This window comes from Opisthorchis viverrini, assembly GCF_000715545.1.
Source record: "Opisthorchis viverrini unplaced genomic scaffold opera_v5_498, whole genome shotgun sequence".
Lineage (NCBI taxonomy): Eukaryota > Metazoa > Platyhelminthes > Trematoda > Opisthorchiida > Opisthorchiidae > Opisthorchis > Opisthorchis viverrini.
The window spans coordinates 27,318-44,478 of NW_008752161.1; the positions used below are offsets into that span (position 1 = coordinate 27,318).

Below are 17,161 nucleotides of genomic sequence, written 5' to 3' on the forward strand. Positions count from 1 at the left end.
GGGTTTACTGGTTACTGATCAGGTGGTGGTCGGTATGTTTACCGGACTTGGTGATTGGTTTGTGATCCTTACGTCACCGTTCCAGGAGACATCATCAGTACGCGAGCGGGTGGATAATTCGTCCACTTCCATTTGCAATCAAGTGTTTCTCAAAGGTTAGGTAATATTCGCAACGTGATTGCTTGCTTAGACATCAACTGGTACGCAACCTAGTTGATCTTTCGGGATCGTGTTGCATTATGTTCTGATTATCTTGCACTATGCTGACAACCAGGAAGGGATCTATCCACCGGATCGCACTTGACTGCATCAGATTGCTTGAACAAGTCTCACTCGTTTACGTACACGAAGACCAGTAAGGATACAAGTTTAACCGTGACAATGTACAAGTAAGAGAAAAGCTTGAACGTGAATTTATGTAAGTTCGGTACTGAAATGAGAGAGTTATCACCAGACACTTCGGAGCACACAATCCCAAAAGTGACCTCTCTGAACAAAGCAGAACGACTGTCGATAAACCAGGACAGTATAGATTGAGGCACTACCGAGTACGGCACGGCCTAAAAGTTATTTTAGTCAACCATATAGAGCATTCGGATGTTTCGACGGCAGGTTTGTTCACATAGCATCACCTTAAATGGTAGAAAAGGAGTAAGTTGACTACAAAACGATGTCAACCTTGAACACCTATGTCCATATAAAAGAATATCCCAAGCTCAAACGACGTTTCCAAATATCATCATCGGGTCACTTCCATCCGAGAGAATTTAAAAAAGTGGCTGCAATACACAAAAACCGCAACAATAGCTCTTCCCATTGCTGACAGAAAGGCGTAATTTCGGAAGCCTTACGTTCAGTAATACTAAGACTATTCACAGTAGTAAAAGTACATTTTATACAACAAGCTTTTGCTTATGGATTGAGACAAAAATGACTCAGAAGAATGCAAACACTTAGTGGAAATCACACCTCGATTGTGTTTCATTAAGCAATGTCGTTGGGATTTTGGCAATCAAAGTGGAGTTTACTGGGGAACTTCTATTGTTAAAAGTATATTTCTTCTAGCAAGAAAGGGGGTTCCCAAAGTTCTCGACAAACCAACTTATCCCAATATTGGGAGGCGCTCTTGTTATTCTGTTTTTCGTACTGGAAAGCAGTTGCTGTTGATATCTGAGTGAACGCGCTTTTCTCCTAATAACCAAAAACCTGTTTTGATCCAAGTATTCCTTATGTAACTTAGCAACTCTTGATGCAAATTCTCTGACGTTTGATGGGCTGTCTTTATCACTATTTTTGTTAGGGTGATGCGTTGTGCACACGCATGTCTCCAGAATGCTCGAGACACAGAAATGCCATGTTCATATACAACCACCGGGGTCTAGCAGCAGAATTCAGCCTGGAAATCTGTTGGGATGGAATCTACTCCTTCAGATGTTAGTAGGTACATGGACTCCACAACCATTAATGGAATGAGCCCTTTTTTGGAAACTTGGGTCAGAATTATCACAGACCATCCGGTCTATTCACACTTGATTTTCTCTTTTACTGAATACATTACTAGTCATGTGATTTGACCCAGTTGTGTGTTGTTGTATCCAGTTCCGGGGCAAATGAATGGGTGGAAGACGAGAACACATAGATGCGTTCAAATGTCCCTGCACGACTGTAATAGCAGTGGATAAAAACGGATAAAAGGGGTTGCAGAAATAGCAGCGCACGATCCTTTATCCTCACGGTGCTTCATTGCAACGTGGTCAAGAAAACTGGGAGACAGGTTGTTTTGGAAAACGGTAACTGAAGGAGAGCAAACTACAAAGGGCTAATAAAAAGTCTTTCCTACTGTTCGACCATTTGGGTTTACGAAGATCATCTTGTAGTGTGCTAACCTTTCGATCACTTAAAACGGAACCTGAGGGCAGTGTTCCATCGGAGAAGTCACTTAACAAAATCTTATGTCAAGTCGTAATAAAATTGCGCGAGTTTGAAAATTATGAACAGCCCCTATAACTCTCTGGACATCGTCCAGCTGTAGCACACTTTCGGTGTCTAGCTGCCATGCCACACGAATGAGGCACGAGGGCTGAGATACTGTCAGTTCACCCAAGCCTAGACAGGGGAAGTCGAGAGGCAGAGGTCGAGCTCGAACGACCGACCTTCCGTTCTAACCACTTGGTCCATCTCGACCCCACTCTCTGGACATGCACCCTCTTGGTTTCATTATAACTTTGGCCAATAAACCCTAATACTTTGTCCGATGATACTCACGTCGGCAATCTTTGTTTATCTATTGAGAAACTGCCCCTCACTTACTCGTTTTGTTCCATGACGCCATAAGCGGGGGAATTTGATTTCAGCAAGATTTCTTTTCCAATCATTTTATTAACCCTTTCCAACGCCAATAGTGATGCTTCTTCCCGGAGCGCTTTGTCTATCGCCGTGAAACGACACGGGTAGTCCATGTCTTGCGCGACTAACATCTCACAGTTAGCTCGTAATTTGGAAGCTGGTCGATGTGACTCTCACGAGGAGACTGGACTTTACCGTGGAATGATGGTTTGTGTCTCCACGAGCTATACTTGAGGGAATGTCCGCACGACACCAGCTGGCCAATGGCTGGAGGTCTGACGAACACAGTCTTCTGGTCCTCTAGGTCGACGTTTGGAATATGCGTGAATAGTTACTCTGTAAGAATGGTAATGAACCTGCATTTTAAGACAAAAGACGCTGTCTTGCAGTTTGGAGTTCTGAGCCAAAAGCTTCAGCTGAGGGCCTTATTCGTTCTCTTGTCTAGGTTTTGGCGCCCTGACAATATCCCAGCCCACAAACAACAACGTTGAACACTGATATTGTGCTGTCAATGATGATGATAGTCCTTTTGAGTGTGATATTATCCATAGTGAGATAGGCCACACATCTCGTCTGGATGGCGCTCTCCCGCTTTGGCCACTTGATTATTTCGCAACATATATCGTCTAATTGATTTTCATGTACCTAGTGTTGAAAATAAACAACCATAGGGACATGACGTGCGATTTCCTATATACGTGCCAGAAATGAATGGAGTCAGTGCAGTGATAGAGAAGATACATGCGGAAATCCCCTGGTCTTATAATTTTTTGCGAGATATTTTTGTATGTGAGTTTACCAACACTCTTATATGAGCTCACAACAGTGTATAAAGTTCAAACCCACCCAACTGTCCATGAGAAACACACTGCTGTCCAACAGAGAGTAAAACGGTGCCCGGCTTTGCAGAACACGCTGAGTGCCTTGCACCGTAAGATCCTGAATATAGGTAAAAGTTTCCGGTTAGTCCTAACCCCAAACATGTTTTGATAGAATGTAGCCCGTGGTAAGTGGGACAAAGGCAAGAGAAACAACAACTAAATGTCAGTGACTAGTATCTGGAAACATTGTTTTCCACATCACGTCAAGTCCATTCACATATGCCTGAAGCTGGGTGATTTATGGTAAAAGGAAAGGGTAATGTTCTCGAATAGCTGGGCAAGTAACTGCATTGCACATCAAGCTTGTTATTTTAGTTCGACACATTGTGCAAACCAGTGATTTTGGTTGAAGAAATTCAGATCTGTTAAATAGTTTAGTATAGGTAATTTCAAGTGTCAATTCAGTTCGAATGGTTGCACCTCTCCTTAGACATTCTCTCGTTCTGATTCCATCTGTGTATTTATCGGGATGCGGGTACTCATGCGTAAATGCAAGTACTTCGGTTCAACACGTGAGTGTTCTGCGACCGCAGGTTGTCACTATAGGATCAGAGAGCTAAGATATCTCCATGGTGAAGGGTTTTCTGCTCGTCATTATAACAAGAAAATTGGGCGCCACCAGCAACATTTCCATTCGTTAAAAAAAAGCAAATACCCGTAGATCAAGTTTGCCGAAGGAGTAAACAAACTGCGGTTGGATTGCTATTCAGTGCGGACCACGAAGTCGGTCAAATGAGGATGAAAAAATGTGGTCGGTTAATGTTCTGGAGCGTGTGCACAACGTGAGTGAATCAATGAACGCATGTATTCCACGTGTTACATCACAGAAGTAGAACAGTGACAGATGAGGCGATCGATCTGATCTCCAAGAGGAAGGAAATTGGAACGTTTCTGTGAGCACCTTGCAAATGACGCTGCAAAATCACGCGCTTTATGGAAAGTGCTGATCAACAGCTACGAGAATGAGTGTAGTCACCAGCCGTCAGCGAGTACGTCCCATAATAAAATCTCGGAAATCTTGCATGGATAAATACTGAAGAACATTGTTGGAAACATTGTGATTGAACAATTAATTTTTCTTGACTTTGTATACTCATGAAGTTACTGAAAACTCTTAGATATCCCTCGACCGGGCTTCGCCCTTCTTGAGGCTCATCAGATGGGCACATTCCTCTGAGTCAAACTTGTGCTCTAATTGAACCCGAATTGCACGACATTCGACCAATGAGCTTATCTGAATACCACTTTAATTGTGACAGGAGACTTACCCAACTGAACTTCCTGTTTATGATGTTCTTCTTCAACTGGAAACGTCCTGCACGAGGCCGCCTCATGTTTCGATATTCGAGATACCGAAATAAATAAATAAATAAACGTAATACATCACCTACATTGTTGAAGAACATCATAAACGAGAAATTCAGCAGGGTTCCAGATGAGTCTTCTTTGAAAACCAAATTGGTATGTAGATGAGTGACAAACAATTTCCTTCATCTTGTTTATTGGCGGCTTTATTTTGGCCCGAACGTTCAACTAAACAATAACTCTTTGCAGTTTACTTTAAACCAAACAATGTATGGAGACGGATACTGCATTCAAAATCCCATTGTACACTTCCAGCAGACGTTTGCTTTGACCCGCACAGACAGTTGTCATTGGAAAATGGAAACCGGAAGCTTTGTAAACAAAAGCAGTTTTTCGCTACACTGGTACTACCCTGGCGATTCGGCGACTAATTTGCTGGTCATCGGTCCTCTCGTCAGTTAGTTGTGTTTGTCTTTGATTCTGTCTGTTGACTGCAGTACACAAGTGAATTGACAGCAAAACATATCCGGACTGTCCTGCAAACCCGTGATGCAAGTTCTTCACGAAAAACGATTGCTTCGCACTCCGAAGCAGGAGACCATTGAGTGGCCCAGACAGGCGTTTCTCAGAAGAAAAAACAGATACCGTGTTTTGTTTCCAGGTTGGATGTTTACCACGTAAAAACAATACGGCACTTGTCATTGTATGCAACGGAAGAATTCTTATTTGTTTTATTAAGACCGTTCGGATAACTAGTTTAAAACAGTACTAGACAGTAAGAAATGGCAATTGTGGACAGGATTCCTGCTGTAGAGTGTAACTAAATGCACAGTCTACAAAGAGAACGCTAAGAGGATGTAAGTGGTTTTACATGCCTCCATCACCATCAGTCACAGCAGCAAAAAAATTGGTGAATGAAGGCCACAATATTTAGTCCTCTGAGTGAATATGGTACTTAGGTATGTCGTTCGTGGGATTTCTACCCCAACTGTCCACATAATATTGAGCCATGACTTGATTAACACTTTGAAATATGCAATTCGTGGAATACAAGCTATCCACGATCAAGTCCCGAATTATTATCGTTAAAGTTAAGATGCGGGCTGAGGCCTAGCACATCGTAAACTCCCACCTTGCAGAATAACACCCACGCGTTTGAGGCAGACCGAATATGCCGGAGTAATACTCATTTGAGTATATAGCCACCTGAGGTATGCAAGGTGGCGGAATTCCGAAGATGCGTGTACACAATGACCCTGATTACTGGACCCCATAACTTTTCTCGTAGGTAAAAATATGCTGTCCAAAACAGCAGACAGCACACTAAAATTCTGCTGCGGATTTCGATCGCCTTGCATGGGGCATCAGTCCACCTGCAGCAAAACCAGCGGGATGTGACATTCTGTCCAATGACAGTTTGTTCCCCTTCACGAAACCCTAGTGTGGAGCAGCTGCTTTGCTATATCAACTCAGTCCTCTAGAAATACCTTCGTATTGGCGTGGATCATTTGCTTCCTTTCGGAGGCTGAGTGGCACTATCCACTCTCTTTCGAAAGTCTTGGAGGGATTACAAGGTAGGTTCCTGCACTTCATCGAGTGTGTTTTCTCTGGAGGAACAGATGTCACGTCATCCACAAGGAAGAGATGCTACCAAGAGTGAATTAATTCTGCGTGCAACTGATTCTACAGAACTGATCTGATTCAGACCGACAAAACCAGGCAAAAAACGAAAATACGCTGGTAGGTCACCCTTCGCAGCCATGTGGAGTTTATTACAAGCCCCAATATTGCTGTCTTGTCCATCCAACCTCTTAGGAATTTGGCTAGACATGGTCTTTTCATTATAAGTACGACCCACAAAGACAGCAGATGAGAACACTGGTGCTTTACTGACACAGAGTCATGTCAATTTACCTGAATATAGCCTAATAATAGAAAAGAGAGGGAAACCAGGAAGTGAAGGGACCTAAGGCTAGCCTATCACAAACATCCGAGGTGCCCACACCTACAACATTCAGTCAGACAAGCTAGGTAAAAATGACAGCATGAACACCACTGATATCGGTTAACCGTCACTGTTTCCAGTCAAGCACAGGGCGGGTCACTTGGACTCCATCCAAGAAGAACAACATCATTCAACCCATCCACGTTACATTCCCCCAACCTGTCTGGGTATTCACTACCCAGAATTAGGCACCGAAACACTGTGCGTATCGGCAAACGGTACCTCGCACGCATAACACAGCCACCAAAGTCTCCAGTGCTGGATGCATTCAGTGAATGAAGTAATTCATGATTCACCAAAACGCAAGTCTCCTGATAACCTCATCGCAATTTCGCCAATTCAAGCCATACTTCAGAAACACTGATGACCACGGACCTGACAATGCCTCAGAGTCTCCACCCGAATTTACGACCTGTCGAGGCCGTACAATAATATGGCCAAATTTGTAGTCCGATACACGCGTCCCTCGAGAACCAGTGAGATGTCCGATTGATGCAACAATTGGCGCAAATTGGTAAACGTAATCATGGTCTGGTACGTATGTGAATAGAAACGGTGCATGAAAGTCACCAATTTCTGGTGCGGTCCATAGAGTCGATCACTCTCCGGAATTCAAGGAGTGTAGGACACCGATACACATGTCGTCGCTATAACACTCGAAGGGGTGTGAAGACGTAGTTCAAACAGCCGCTTCCAGATCGGAATCCCTTTCCATACGCTTTCAAAAGGCGACGCTAAATGATCACCGCAAAGAGTATGGTTAGGATGGGCGGTCAGGCTACTTCCTCTGTGATTGCCATACTCAATGCGAACATGATGTTTGAAAATGGACACAACTCACATCAGTTAGTTGGGATGGTCTGAGCCCAGAATAGGGGAGAATAAGTTGAAGTACTCAGTGAGGATTTCACCTCTATTTCTGAGGAGCTGGTTAAGGTTCGTCGGGAAAAGCAGCTCAGTGGCGTTTGAGGGACAGGAAGCATTCTCAAGCCCTTGGGTTCCCCAGTTAACTGTCCAGTGCCCCATAACCGGCTGGGAATCTGAATGGGTAACCTTAGTTTTCCGTTAAATCGGTCTTGAATGTGTTCAGGTAAATGACTCAGGCGTTCTTCTTTCCAAAACACAACCGAGCCATTCAACTTGGTGACTGTTTCTTTCCTATAAGAATTCTTTGGGCCCGTTACGTGTACCAGCTGGAAAAGTTTATGCACACTCCTAGAGTCTATCGCATCCTCCATCTTTTCAGACATATGGATGCCCCAAGCTTCTCGATCCACACAGATACCCTTCTTCACCTAAAGTCCGATAGTTTGTCTAGCGATATTGCGCCCTAAACAGGAGGAATACGTGTCAGAACTTCGAGCAATTTCAGGACGTTGTTCGAGATCCGGTAGTCGGGTATGGTTGGTTGCGCCATTCCACAAGCGAAGGGTCCAGCATTTAAGAGGTTTGCGGACAGTTGAATTCAGTGAGGGTCAACATCAGAGGACCGCTTGTACGAAAGGAACTTCGACATGTGGATTTGATGGAATTGTTTTACATCAGGGCTAAAGAGCTTCTTAATGGCCCGGAGCAGTATGTGTGCATCTTGTTGGCCCCCGAAAAGCATAACAAGCATCAGCATCGAACAAGCGCGTGATCCGAGTCCCCATGGATGTTCCGAAACACGCGACCTTCGGTGATTGACCCAAGTGACCTATAGCTAATCGCCACGTGGTCCATGCCTTTTCGAGGTTAGCTCGCATGCCAGGATCATCATTCGGCGCCAATTGTTTCGGAAGTTAGTGCTGCATAGAAACCGTCTATGAGCAGAATTTCACTACATCACGGGTCTGCCGTATTCCGTGCGTTTCGATTCCAGTCCAAGACGACCACCAAAGTGGGTATCAGAAGCGCTGTCTTCCTTCGTTCGCACTCATATCCCTGGTACCAACAACATCTGAGCACTCAGTCCACCATAACAGGGCGCTCGAAGCAAAGTAAAGGCTTTGAGTGTCTATTCCAGTCCAAGACGACCACCAAAGTGGGTATCAGAAGCGCTGTCTTACTACCTTCGCACTCATATCCCTGGTACCAACAACATCTGAGCACTCAGTCCACCATAACAGGGCGCTCGAAGCAAAGTAAAGGCTGTCTTTGAGTGTCTGTTGGGACCAAAGCGAATACTCTGAGCAGAGAGCAATTACGGCTGCGTTTACAGGATACCCTCAGATGCAGCCAAACGAACCACACAGACGACCATAAACGGAAAAGCATTCAACCAGAGACCTTAAGCTCGGTCGCTTAAAACATTACCAACCTGCAGCAACTGCTTGTGGATCACCAGAAGCGAGCACCTTAAAAGCGACCGGAAACCGACAGAGATTTCAGTTCAAGAACCGCACTTTGGTCGCGAATAATCGTTTCCAACGGACGGTATATATCGATAAAAACCGAGTCAAGTGTACACGAATAAACAGTCCACCGTTCATCTTGTTTCAGCGTGCGAACGTACCAGATGAACTGGGTGTCTAGGTTTGAACAATGGTTCCAAGGTGCCTGCTGCCGTAGCGGCCCAGTCAACTGTAGATATTGCGGCTAGTGACAGTGGAGGTGAACGGATGCGTCACACTTTAAGAATGGGTGCACGAAGATGTCGAATGTGAAAGAAAAGGGGGAGGCGTTAGGAGTAGCCGGTCTTTGCTTATCTGTCCTGCTGTGTACAGCTATTAAGGCGATGTGGCTGACACCACGCGACAACCGATTTGGTGCGAAATTATTTGGAACTTTACGATTCACAGTCTACTCAGAACGTATGACCCATGAATAAATAACTTGGATTTGTGAGACAATCCTCAATTTACAGACTTTACTTGGTGCAGCGTTCCCTTGTAGGAAATGCTCTCTCAGATGTGGACTCAACAAATCCACAAATCCAATATACTGGTCCTGGACAGCATATTTGGCGATTCAAAATAGGTGTGTCGGTGTTGTAGTAATGGTTTGGGATAGCTGGACTGCAGCTGTTTGTCAGCTGATCTGTGGAAAATCCCTGCTCACTGCCAGTAGGTTGGTGCACACATGCACAACCAGCAGAATCGAGGAACTGTTGTGTACCAAGAACTATCTTGTTTCACCAGATGAATGTACAGCATTTTTGTGTTTAAAATGCAGCAAAAGTTACGTACCCCCTTTAATGTCGCGAATCCATGGGTGATCAGAAAGCATTGATTCTCACCAAGAAACACGCTATCTGACAGGGACGAACTGCGAGGAAACGGTAAGCTGAGTAATTTGACAACTCAGCGAGCAAATTGAAGAAAATCAACCTCTATTAAATAAGTCCCTTTTTTACTAACGACCTCAGTAGATTTTGCGGTTGGATAGTTATTTTTCATATCGTTGTAGGACAAAGGGTCCAGGTATCCACACAGAAGACCCGCTCATTCGGCATTATCAAAACTACTCTTGCGAAACTCCCTGGTAAGCCGCACACCAACGGCCAGCCCACCGATAATCAGTGTCGATGGAATGAAAGTTGACATCCACTCAAGTAAAACATGATGTTATCGTAATTTCAGAGCCCAGACGTACGAAAATCAGGACATACCCGAAGGCGGATAAAACTAGTCTGTATCAGCGGATGTGCGATGCAAAGATATCACATGCGTAGACAGAAAGTAAAAACCAATTACGTAAACCTACGAAGTCGAATGCCCGGCGCTCAATTAATTGGAACTGTATGGATTACGGATACATGCACGGTCGCATCAGTCAATTGAAAAGCGGTCAAAACTGAGAAGCGCAGCACTAGACCATCGTTCGTGTAACTCTCATGGCACGACGAGAGCCATGGTCAAGAATAAATTTCTGTTGGAAACTCGTCCCTGCGTAAATCCGCTAACGATCAACCATAAGCTACTGTCAATGTGATTGGTGACCTAGTTGTCATACTACCACTTTGGAGTGCGAAAGGGTGGCATGACTGTTCTATGTGCAGTCTTGGGAACAAACTTGTCCTGCCGTGATCTATAGTTAGACGATCGAAAACCCGGAAGAAATTGGCAATGATCAAATCAAACTTGGTAAACACGTCCACCATTTTCGCTTACTGCAGAAGCCTCGATACGAAATGTCATTTAAGGCGGAGAAGCGATGTTACTTCGAGGCAATACGGGGATGACGAAGTCTTTTGGCAACATTGATGGTCAAAAGTTGGGGGATATGTACCGTATATACCAACGGACCTAATTTTTAGCCTATCGGAAGCAAGTCTCTAACCCGTCAATCTGACCAGTGAGTTCATTGTGCATATGACCTCGCGTTGAGTTTACAGCCCTTCCATTACGCATAGTCATATCGCTCTCGTTTGAGCAGTCCTCCTATTCTAACGCAATTATACCAGTTAGTCCATATCAAGGAAAGGGAACACTGGGTTCGAGTGGCATCCGTATTACAGCAAATTAGCACTGTATATCTTTAGCCATACTGTAGTTTAAATCGAAACGCGAAACGAGCCTGTTGACTGCATTCCATCGACCCACATTAACCATCACCCTCGGGTGATATAATTGGCTTGCCCCAGTGCTCAAAATACCACCACCCAGTGATTGCCCTGGTTGTCGCCTGTTCGAAAGTAATAATTAACGTGCATCCAGCACGTGCCGGTGGATTAATGGTAACGCGTCTACCTCACACGTCAGAGGTCCAGGGCTCAGAGTCATGCATGATCAGGGAACATGGACTGCTGATGAGCTCCAGTAGGAACGAAACTCGAGTCCAGGACTAATAGGAAGAGTTTCGCTGGGACAAAAGGACTGCTCAAATGATATTGATTTAAATGCTAACTACAAATTCCGAGAGAGCTATAACGAATTATCTTTCGGGAAGGGTTGGAAAACCGACTGTTTTCTGGGGTTTTCCGAAACGACAAATTCCCGATCGGTTCCAAAAGTTCTTCAACAAATTGTAATAATGATTCCGTTAGGTTTCCTCGTCCTTTTCGGCTAGAACGCCTCGTAATCAGACTTTTGAAAAGTAAACTAGATTTGTAAGCTGTGACTAAGTCACCAAACACTTCACCGCTTGATAGAATCTAAAATCAGATAATTTTATCGATAGACTAGCATACGTCATTGACATGGCATCCACGGGAAGTACGGACTTCCGTGAAAGGCAGCGAAATTCTGAAGTGCCATACGGAATTTTAATCAATTTGTTCACTGAATGATAGGCAGTAATCACATCTTGTTGATATTACTTTTTTCAGTTCATTTGCATGTGCTGAGGTTTGCATGCCAACACTTAAAAAACTATCAACAGTGGATATTTTAAGCTTTCACCTGTCGGCCACGAAGTGTCCAGTAACCGTAGGCATTGTTATGCAAGTAGGCGCATTCCCCGAGTTTCCGTCATCAATATGTTCTGCTTGAATCCAAATTGGACTGTTTTCGACAAACACACTCATTTGCAAATCAAGTTTGTTTCCACAAGGGACTGAAGTGAATCTCTCGTTGATTATATTCTACAACTAAATGTGCTGTATACAGGCCGCCTCATGCTTCAGTTGATACGATATTCGAGATATCGCGATACTTGCATATTCGTATTGCACATTCAACTGCCTGGAAACATCACAAACGAGAGATTCAACTGGGTTCCAGATGAGTCTCTCGCAAAACCAAATCTGTATTTCGCTAATTTCGTGCAATTCGGTCTCAAGTAGAACGTAAGCTTGGCGGAAACTCGGGGACTGTGCCTACCTGATGAACCCCATGAAGGGCAAAACCGGTAGTGGGCTGTTGAAGAATTTTCAGCAACCTTATGAGTAGTTCACTACGAATAAACAGGGAACGTAGTTTAATTCTAGCCCAATCTCCCGTTTATGACAAGTAGCGTATCATGCCGAAAAATCTTCTGGGTTCACTTAAACTGGGTTTCCCAAACGTCCCTCAGTTTATTCCTCCCAGTAGAGCATGTCCCACTTAGCCGTGTTGCTCACCGATGTTAAAATGCTTTCGAAGGAAAAACAGCCGCCCGCCAATACATATTGAAAACATTTTCAGTAAGGTGTTTATATTGTGAAAAACAACGAGGGAAGCATGGCGCTTCATCATATCACGAACTAGCGAGCTCTTGTATTAGGTTATGAACTTCGTCCTTGTTATACAGATGAAAATTGTATTGTGAACTAACTGTGGCTAGCTGAAAAGAAAGAATATGAAGGCTGTCCCCAAGTGACCTACCTCCACATTTGTCGAATCCAGTTTTTCCTCCATGACTTGTTTGAGAATGGACAATGCGTGCTTACAACCTTCATGCAAGGTCATGTTCTAGAACCAAGTAGGATTAGGTTTACGCATTAGTCGAATGGAAAAGCACTAACGCTATGGAAAACTTCTTGCAATGCCTGTTGCGCGCCTTCGGATCCAGATCCAATGGCCTTCGCGTCGTAACGGATGTATGTTCCACTGGGATCCATGTGTATTCTAGGGTTGAAAAAGTTACAAGGAAAGATAGGACAACTTACAGCTGAGGACCGTTCTCGTCGATACCAGCGAACATGAGGGCAGCACCGAATGGGCGACTCTAAGGCAAAACGAAAAAAGACGGGTTTCCACGTAATACTGTGTGAGGAAGGACGAATAATGGAGCATAACTGATTGGTACACAGAAGAAAGATGTCCGCATGGACACACAGAAAGGGTGCCGTAGAGTGCGAATCGGAATAGACGTTCCAGAGGCAATGTGCACCAACGAATGGGCTAAACTACTAACAGTGTATAGGTAAAACAATAGGAAGTCCAGTGGGACAAACATGTGAAGCGGAATAGTTGAACAAAAGGGTAGTGGTATGCGGACCAAACTGCAAAGCACGTAGAGGTATTCTAAATACCGTTCTGTTGATAAACAACGCAGGATGTTTTGCACACCCTTGATTTTGGAAAATGCACCTGATGTTGACAACTGTTAGGATGAAAGGATTCAACTGCGCGGAAATGGAAACTGTGCGACAAAAAATTAGCATCTGTTGGAGTAGTAGTTCCTAAGGTGGGTTACGTTGTCCCCTTTTGAGGACGATCAAGCGAAACCGGACATATGGATGGAAATACGCTTAGCAGCATGGCCACTTGTGATTAACTAGCATGGTTGCCCCGTTTATTACTGAAATGCCAATTGGTGTCGTCAGAGCAGACAATCCGAATAGCGGTCAATGCCTTGTAGTGCGGAGCACTGTTCGGGTTCATCTGTACTCGGTAAAATGAATCCGTTGATCATGGTTCTTGAGTGTATGTGGAGCAAACTGGGATGGCCTAAGGCCATTCACTGCCATTGGGCTTTTGATTTTATTTGCTTTATTATTGCTTTTATTTTTTTATTATTTGATTATTATTATTTTTTTATTTTTTGTTATTCTGCTATTTGTTATTTATTTATTTATTTTTTATTGTTTGATTTATTTGCTCGTTATGGGCCTCGACTTGACCATTATGGTTAGATGGTCTGTCGAAGTAGTCCAGGATAGTGGACTGAGATTGAGACGCGTTAAAAATACATTCTCAATAAAAGTGATGACGAGCCGAGCTCAATATTCAAAACGTATCGAGACAATTAGCTCAAGGAGGAAATATGAGACCATAGTGAATTTTTTGAGAACGCTGCATTCAGTGAGGAGTTTCAGTAGGGCCAGTGTGCCTATTTCCAAATGTAACAACAGGCCCGGTATCTGTGAGCTTGGTGATGTAACTTTTTCTGACTAGTCGACAGTCTGATGTTTGTGCGCCTGTGTCTACCCACTCAAGCTACCCACGGTAGTGGCTGCTCAAGATGAACCAGAACGGGGAAAAGCCTACAGGACCTCTTCAAAGGAATGGCCTCTCTTCAGTGGGATATCTCTAGGGGGATGCCACCATAAACCATTCAAGTAATGAGCTGATGGAAGCCGAAAGTACAATGGATTGAAAAGTAATATTCGAGTGGATGTGCAACGAAACAAAAAATCGCTCAGATTTCCCTATTTTCAGCGAACTTGGTGATCATTGCTAAGCGTGTCCTCTACCCATCGTGAAAACTTTCGGCTCACCCTTCAACCCGCAAGCTGTTTTACTGCCCAAAATCATTCGAAATATACGAATATGTTGTTTTTCTCACACTGTGTTTTGCCTTTGTGGGTACGCGTCTACCAGAACACACAAATCCAGATAGACGATCGAAATGACCGGAGTGTGGGGGGATGCGGCAGCTCCGATCAAGAACAAGTGCCTGTATCTTTAAGTAAACTATGGGTTGAAAGAATCTCAGTTACTGGAAACCGTGGTAAAAGGGTAAAGTTTGGTGCTTCCGCTTCTAGTTCTGAATGAATAATTCAGTCTCTATGACCTTAGTGATCTCACTCAAATTTTGTTCCATTGTGTAACGCAAATAGTGGGTTAAGGAAAAGAAACAGCCGCAAAACCTTTAGTTTAAGAGTGCTTCGTACACCACTCCAATAAGGCTATCTTTATCATCATCATCATTGTCAGCTATAATAACCGCGTACTCGCCGTACAGTGGTTGAAGCTGCCGCAGTTTCGTTCACCGATGGTTTGGGGGGGGGGAGGTAGCTGCGCGTTGCAGGCGGGAGCTGATAAACTGGTGCATAAATCCAGCACTGTCAGTGGGCTGTCAAGTGGGGGGGATTGGAAAAGGAGCTACGCATTGAAGGCAATAGCTTGGATGCACGAGCGCCATTGAGGGCGCGACTGGGCTACCTTTAGGTCAATCATCAACCCCAGCTTCGTCACTAGTTGATAATACAAAGCCGAAATCACTAAAGTGGACACACTGTCCCTGGATTTTTCGAATGAAACAACTGCCTGGACATACATCCAGTGAGTCCTGCTGAATTATCGCAGATGGCTAAATACAGAAACGATGCTGAAAACGATGTCCTTAAGATCTAATAGGCGCTAGTATCACACCAAATGGAACCATTCAGCCATTGCCTCTGTCCTGGAAATAACCGTACGTACATATAAGAAGCACGAAGATACCAACTAGCAGCGCAAGATTAGACACAAACAATCGAGAAATTGAGGGGAACACTAACCAGGGATTCTTTTGGTCGAAATCTAGCACGCTAGCTCTTACACTATCTCGAAATCAGCGTGAGAAGATCCGCCTTCCGTGTATCAATTCCAAACACTGGCTTACACCATCACGCGGGAGAGCGTCAGAGACAAGATAAGTTGGTCAAACCGAAAAGCTTTAAGCACTCGCAAGCAAATTTTCAGAATGCCACGTGCTCTTCAAGGCGCAGGAAGCACTAAGCAGGAATACATTATTTCACGCCCATCGGTAGATTTACTTCACATGCTTATTGTGGACTATTCTGTCGAGGACTGAAGAACTTCATCTGCTGTGGACGCTTGGTGTCATCCCCTCACTCCCGGTTCACATATCTGTTTGGAATCCCGTTCTACGCAAACTTCGATAAACGACGTGTTTTAACTATTCTCAGGAATTTCAAAATTTGTTTTGAGGATTCTGCTAATGTGCCTCGAACTGTAATTATGACAGTTCTAGATAAGATAATCTTTCAGCTGTAACACCCTTTCGGTGCCTAGCTGCCATGCCACCAGAAGGAAGCACGAGGGCCGGGATACTACCAGGTTGCCTAAGCCTAGACATGGGAAGTTGAGAGGCAGAGGTCGGGTTCGAACCGCGGACCTTCTGGTCAGTAAATTTGCGCTTTAACCACTAAGCAATCTCGCCCTATAGGTGAACATTCTTCAACCAGTGGATTAATACTGTCTTCGATTCGCATTTGAGTTGCAAGCGAAAGCGTTCTGACTGATACACAGGCAACACCGTACTTAAAAACATATCAGATAATCGGTGATCAAACACTACTATCGTTCAGTTTTGAAGGGCATGGTCGCAGACATAATAAATAAATATAGGCGATGGATGTGGAAGGGTCACAGGAGAATATAAGATATCGTTCTGGAAATACAAGTCATCGGTTGGAAAGAGGCGAAGGAGCCAACTCTCGTAAACCGCGACCGTCAACACCGTTGTGCAGACTATCACCCCAAGCAACCGCCAGCTCTTCCTTGGTGTTCACGCATGCAACATGGACTCGGGTCGGAAGGTTGAGATCCCGAACAATCTGGCCAAATGCGGAATCGTTGAGCACATTGCGTAGTACTCGGCACTGGGTAGAAAGAAGCTTTTCCATACGCGCCCTCCGCTGTATCGGGATTGTTGCACTCAAATTTTTGACACCAGGTCCCGATTCCCATGTTGTTTACCGGCGTGGATGTGGCTGATCTGGGTGTCCTTCGGTAGCCAGCCACGAATAGATCGCCTGATGTAATTGTTCAACCTTTTGAGCGTGTTTCGGTGGACTTGGCCGAGCACGAGCGAATATGTCAGACTCAGTACCAGGCAATTACTTGTGATTTCCATTATTCGATACTTCTTCAACGGGACATGCATCACCTCATCAAGCAGTCTGAGCAGCTGCTGTTGGTGGTTGCAGACTCATTTCCCCCTGGAAATGAAGGGGATGCCTAAATATCACGGTGTATGTCGGGCCTAGAGGGTCGATGAGTTCTTTGGTGAAGCAAAAAGGTTCGACTGAGACCGCTATCACCCGATATTT

At 44.4% G+C, this 17,161-nt stretch overlaps 1 protein-coding gene across 1 annotated transcript in view; it reads right to left on the minus strand.

Moving 5' to 3' along the window:
- Positions 1-3,234: 3,234 nt before the first annotated feature.
- Positions 3,235-17,161, minus strand: part of T265_15436 (hypothetical protein) — a gene marked incomplete at both ends in the record, with an annotated part of 26,536 nt that continues 12,609 nt past the window's right edge. Inside the window, 4 exons of the mRNA XM_009178112.1 lie at positions 3,235-3,285; positions 12,762-12,848; positions 12,902-13,004; positions 13,046-13,104. Coding sequence (XP_009176376.1) covers positions 3,235-3,285; positions 12,762-12,848; positions 12,902-13,004; positions 13,046-13,104 — 300 coding nt within the window. The remainder of the gene's footprint in view (positions 3,286-12,761; positions 12,849-12,901; positions 13,005-13,045; positions 13,105-17,161) is intronic.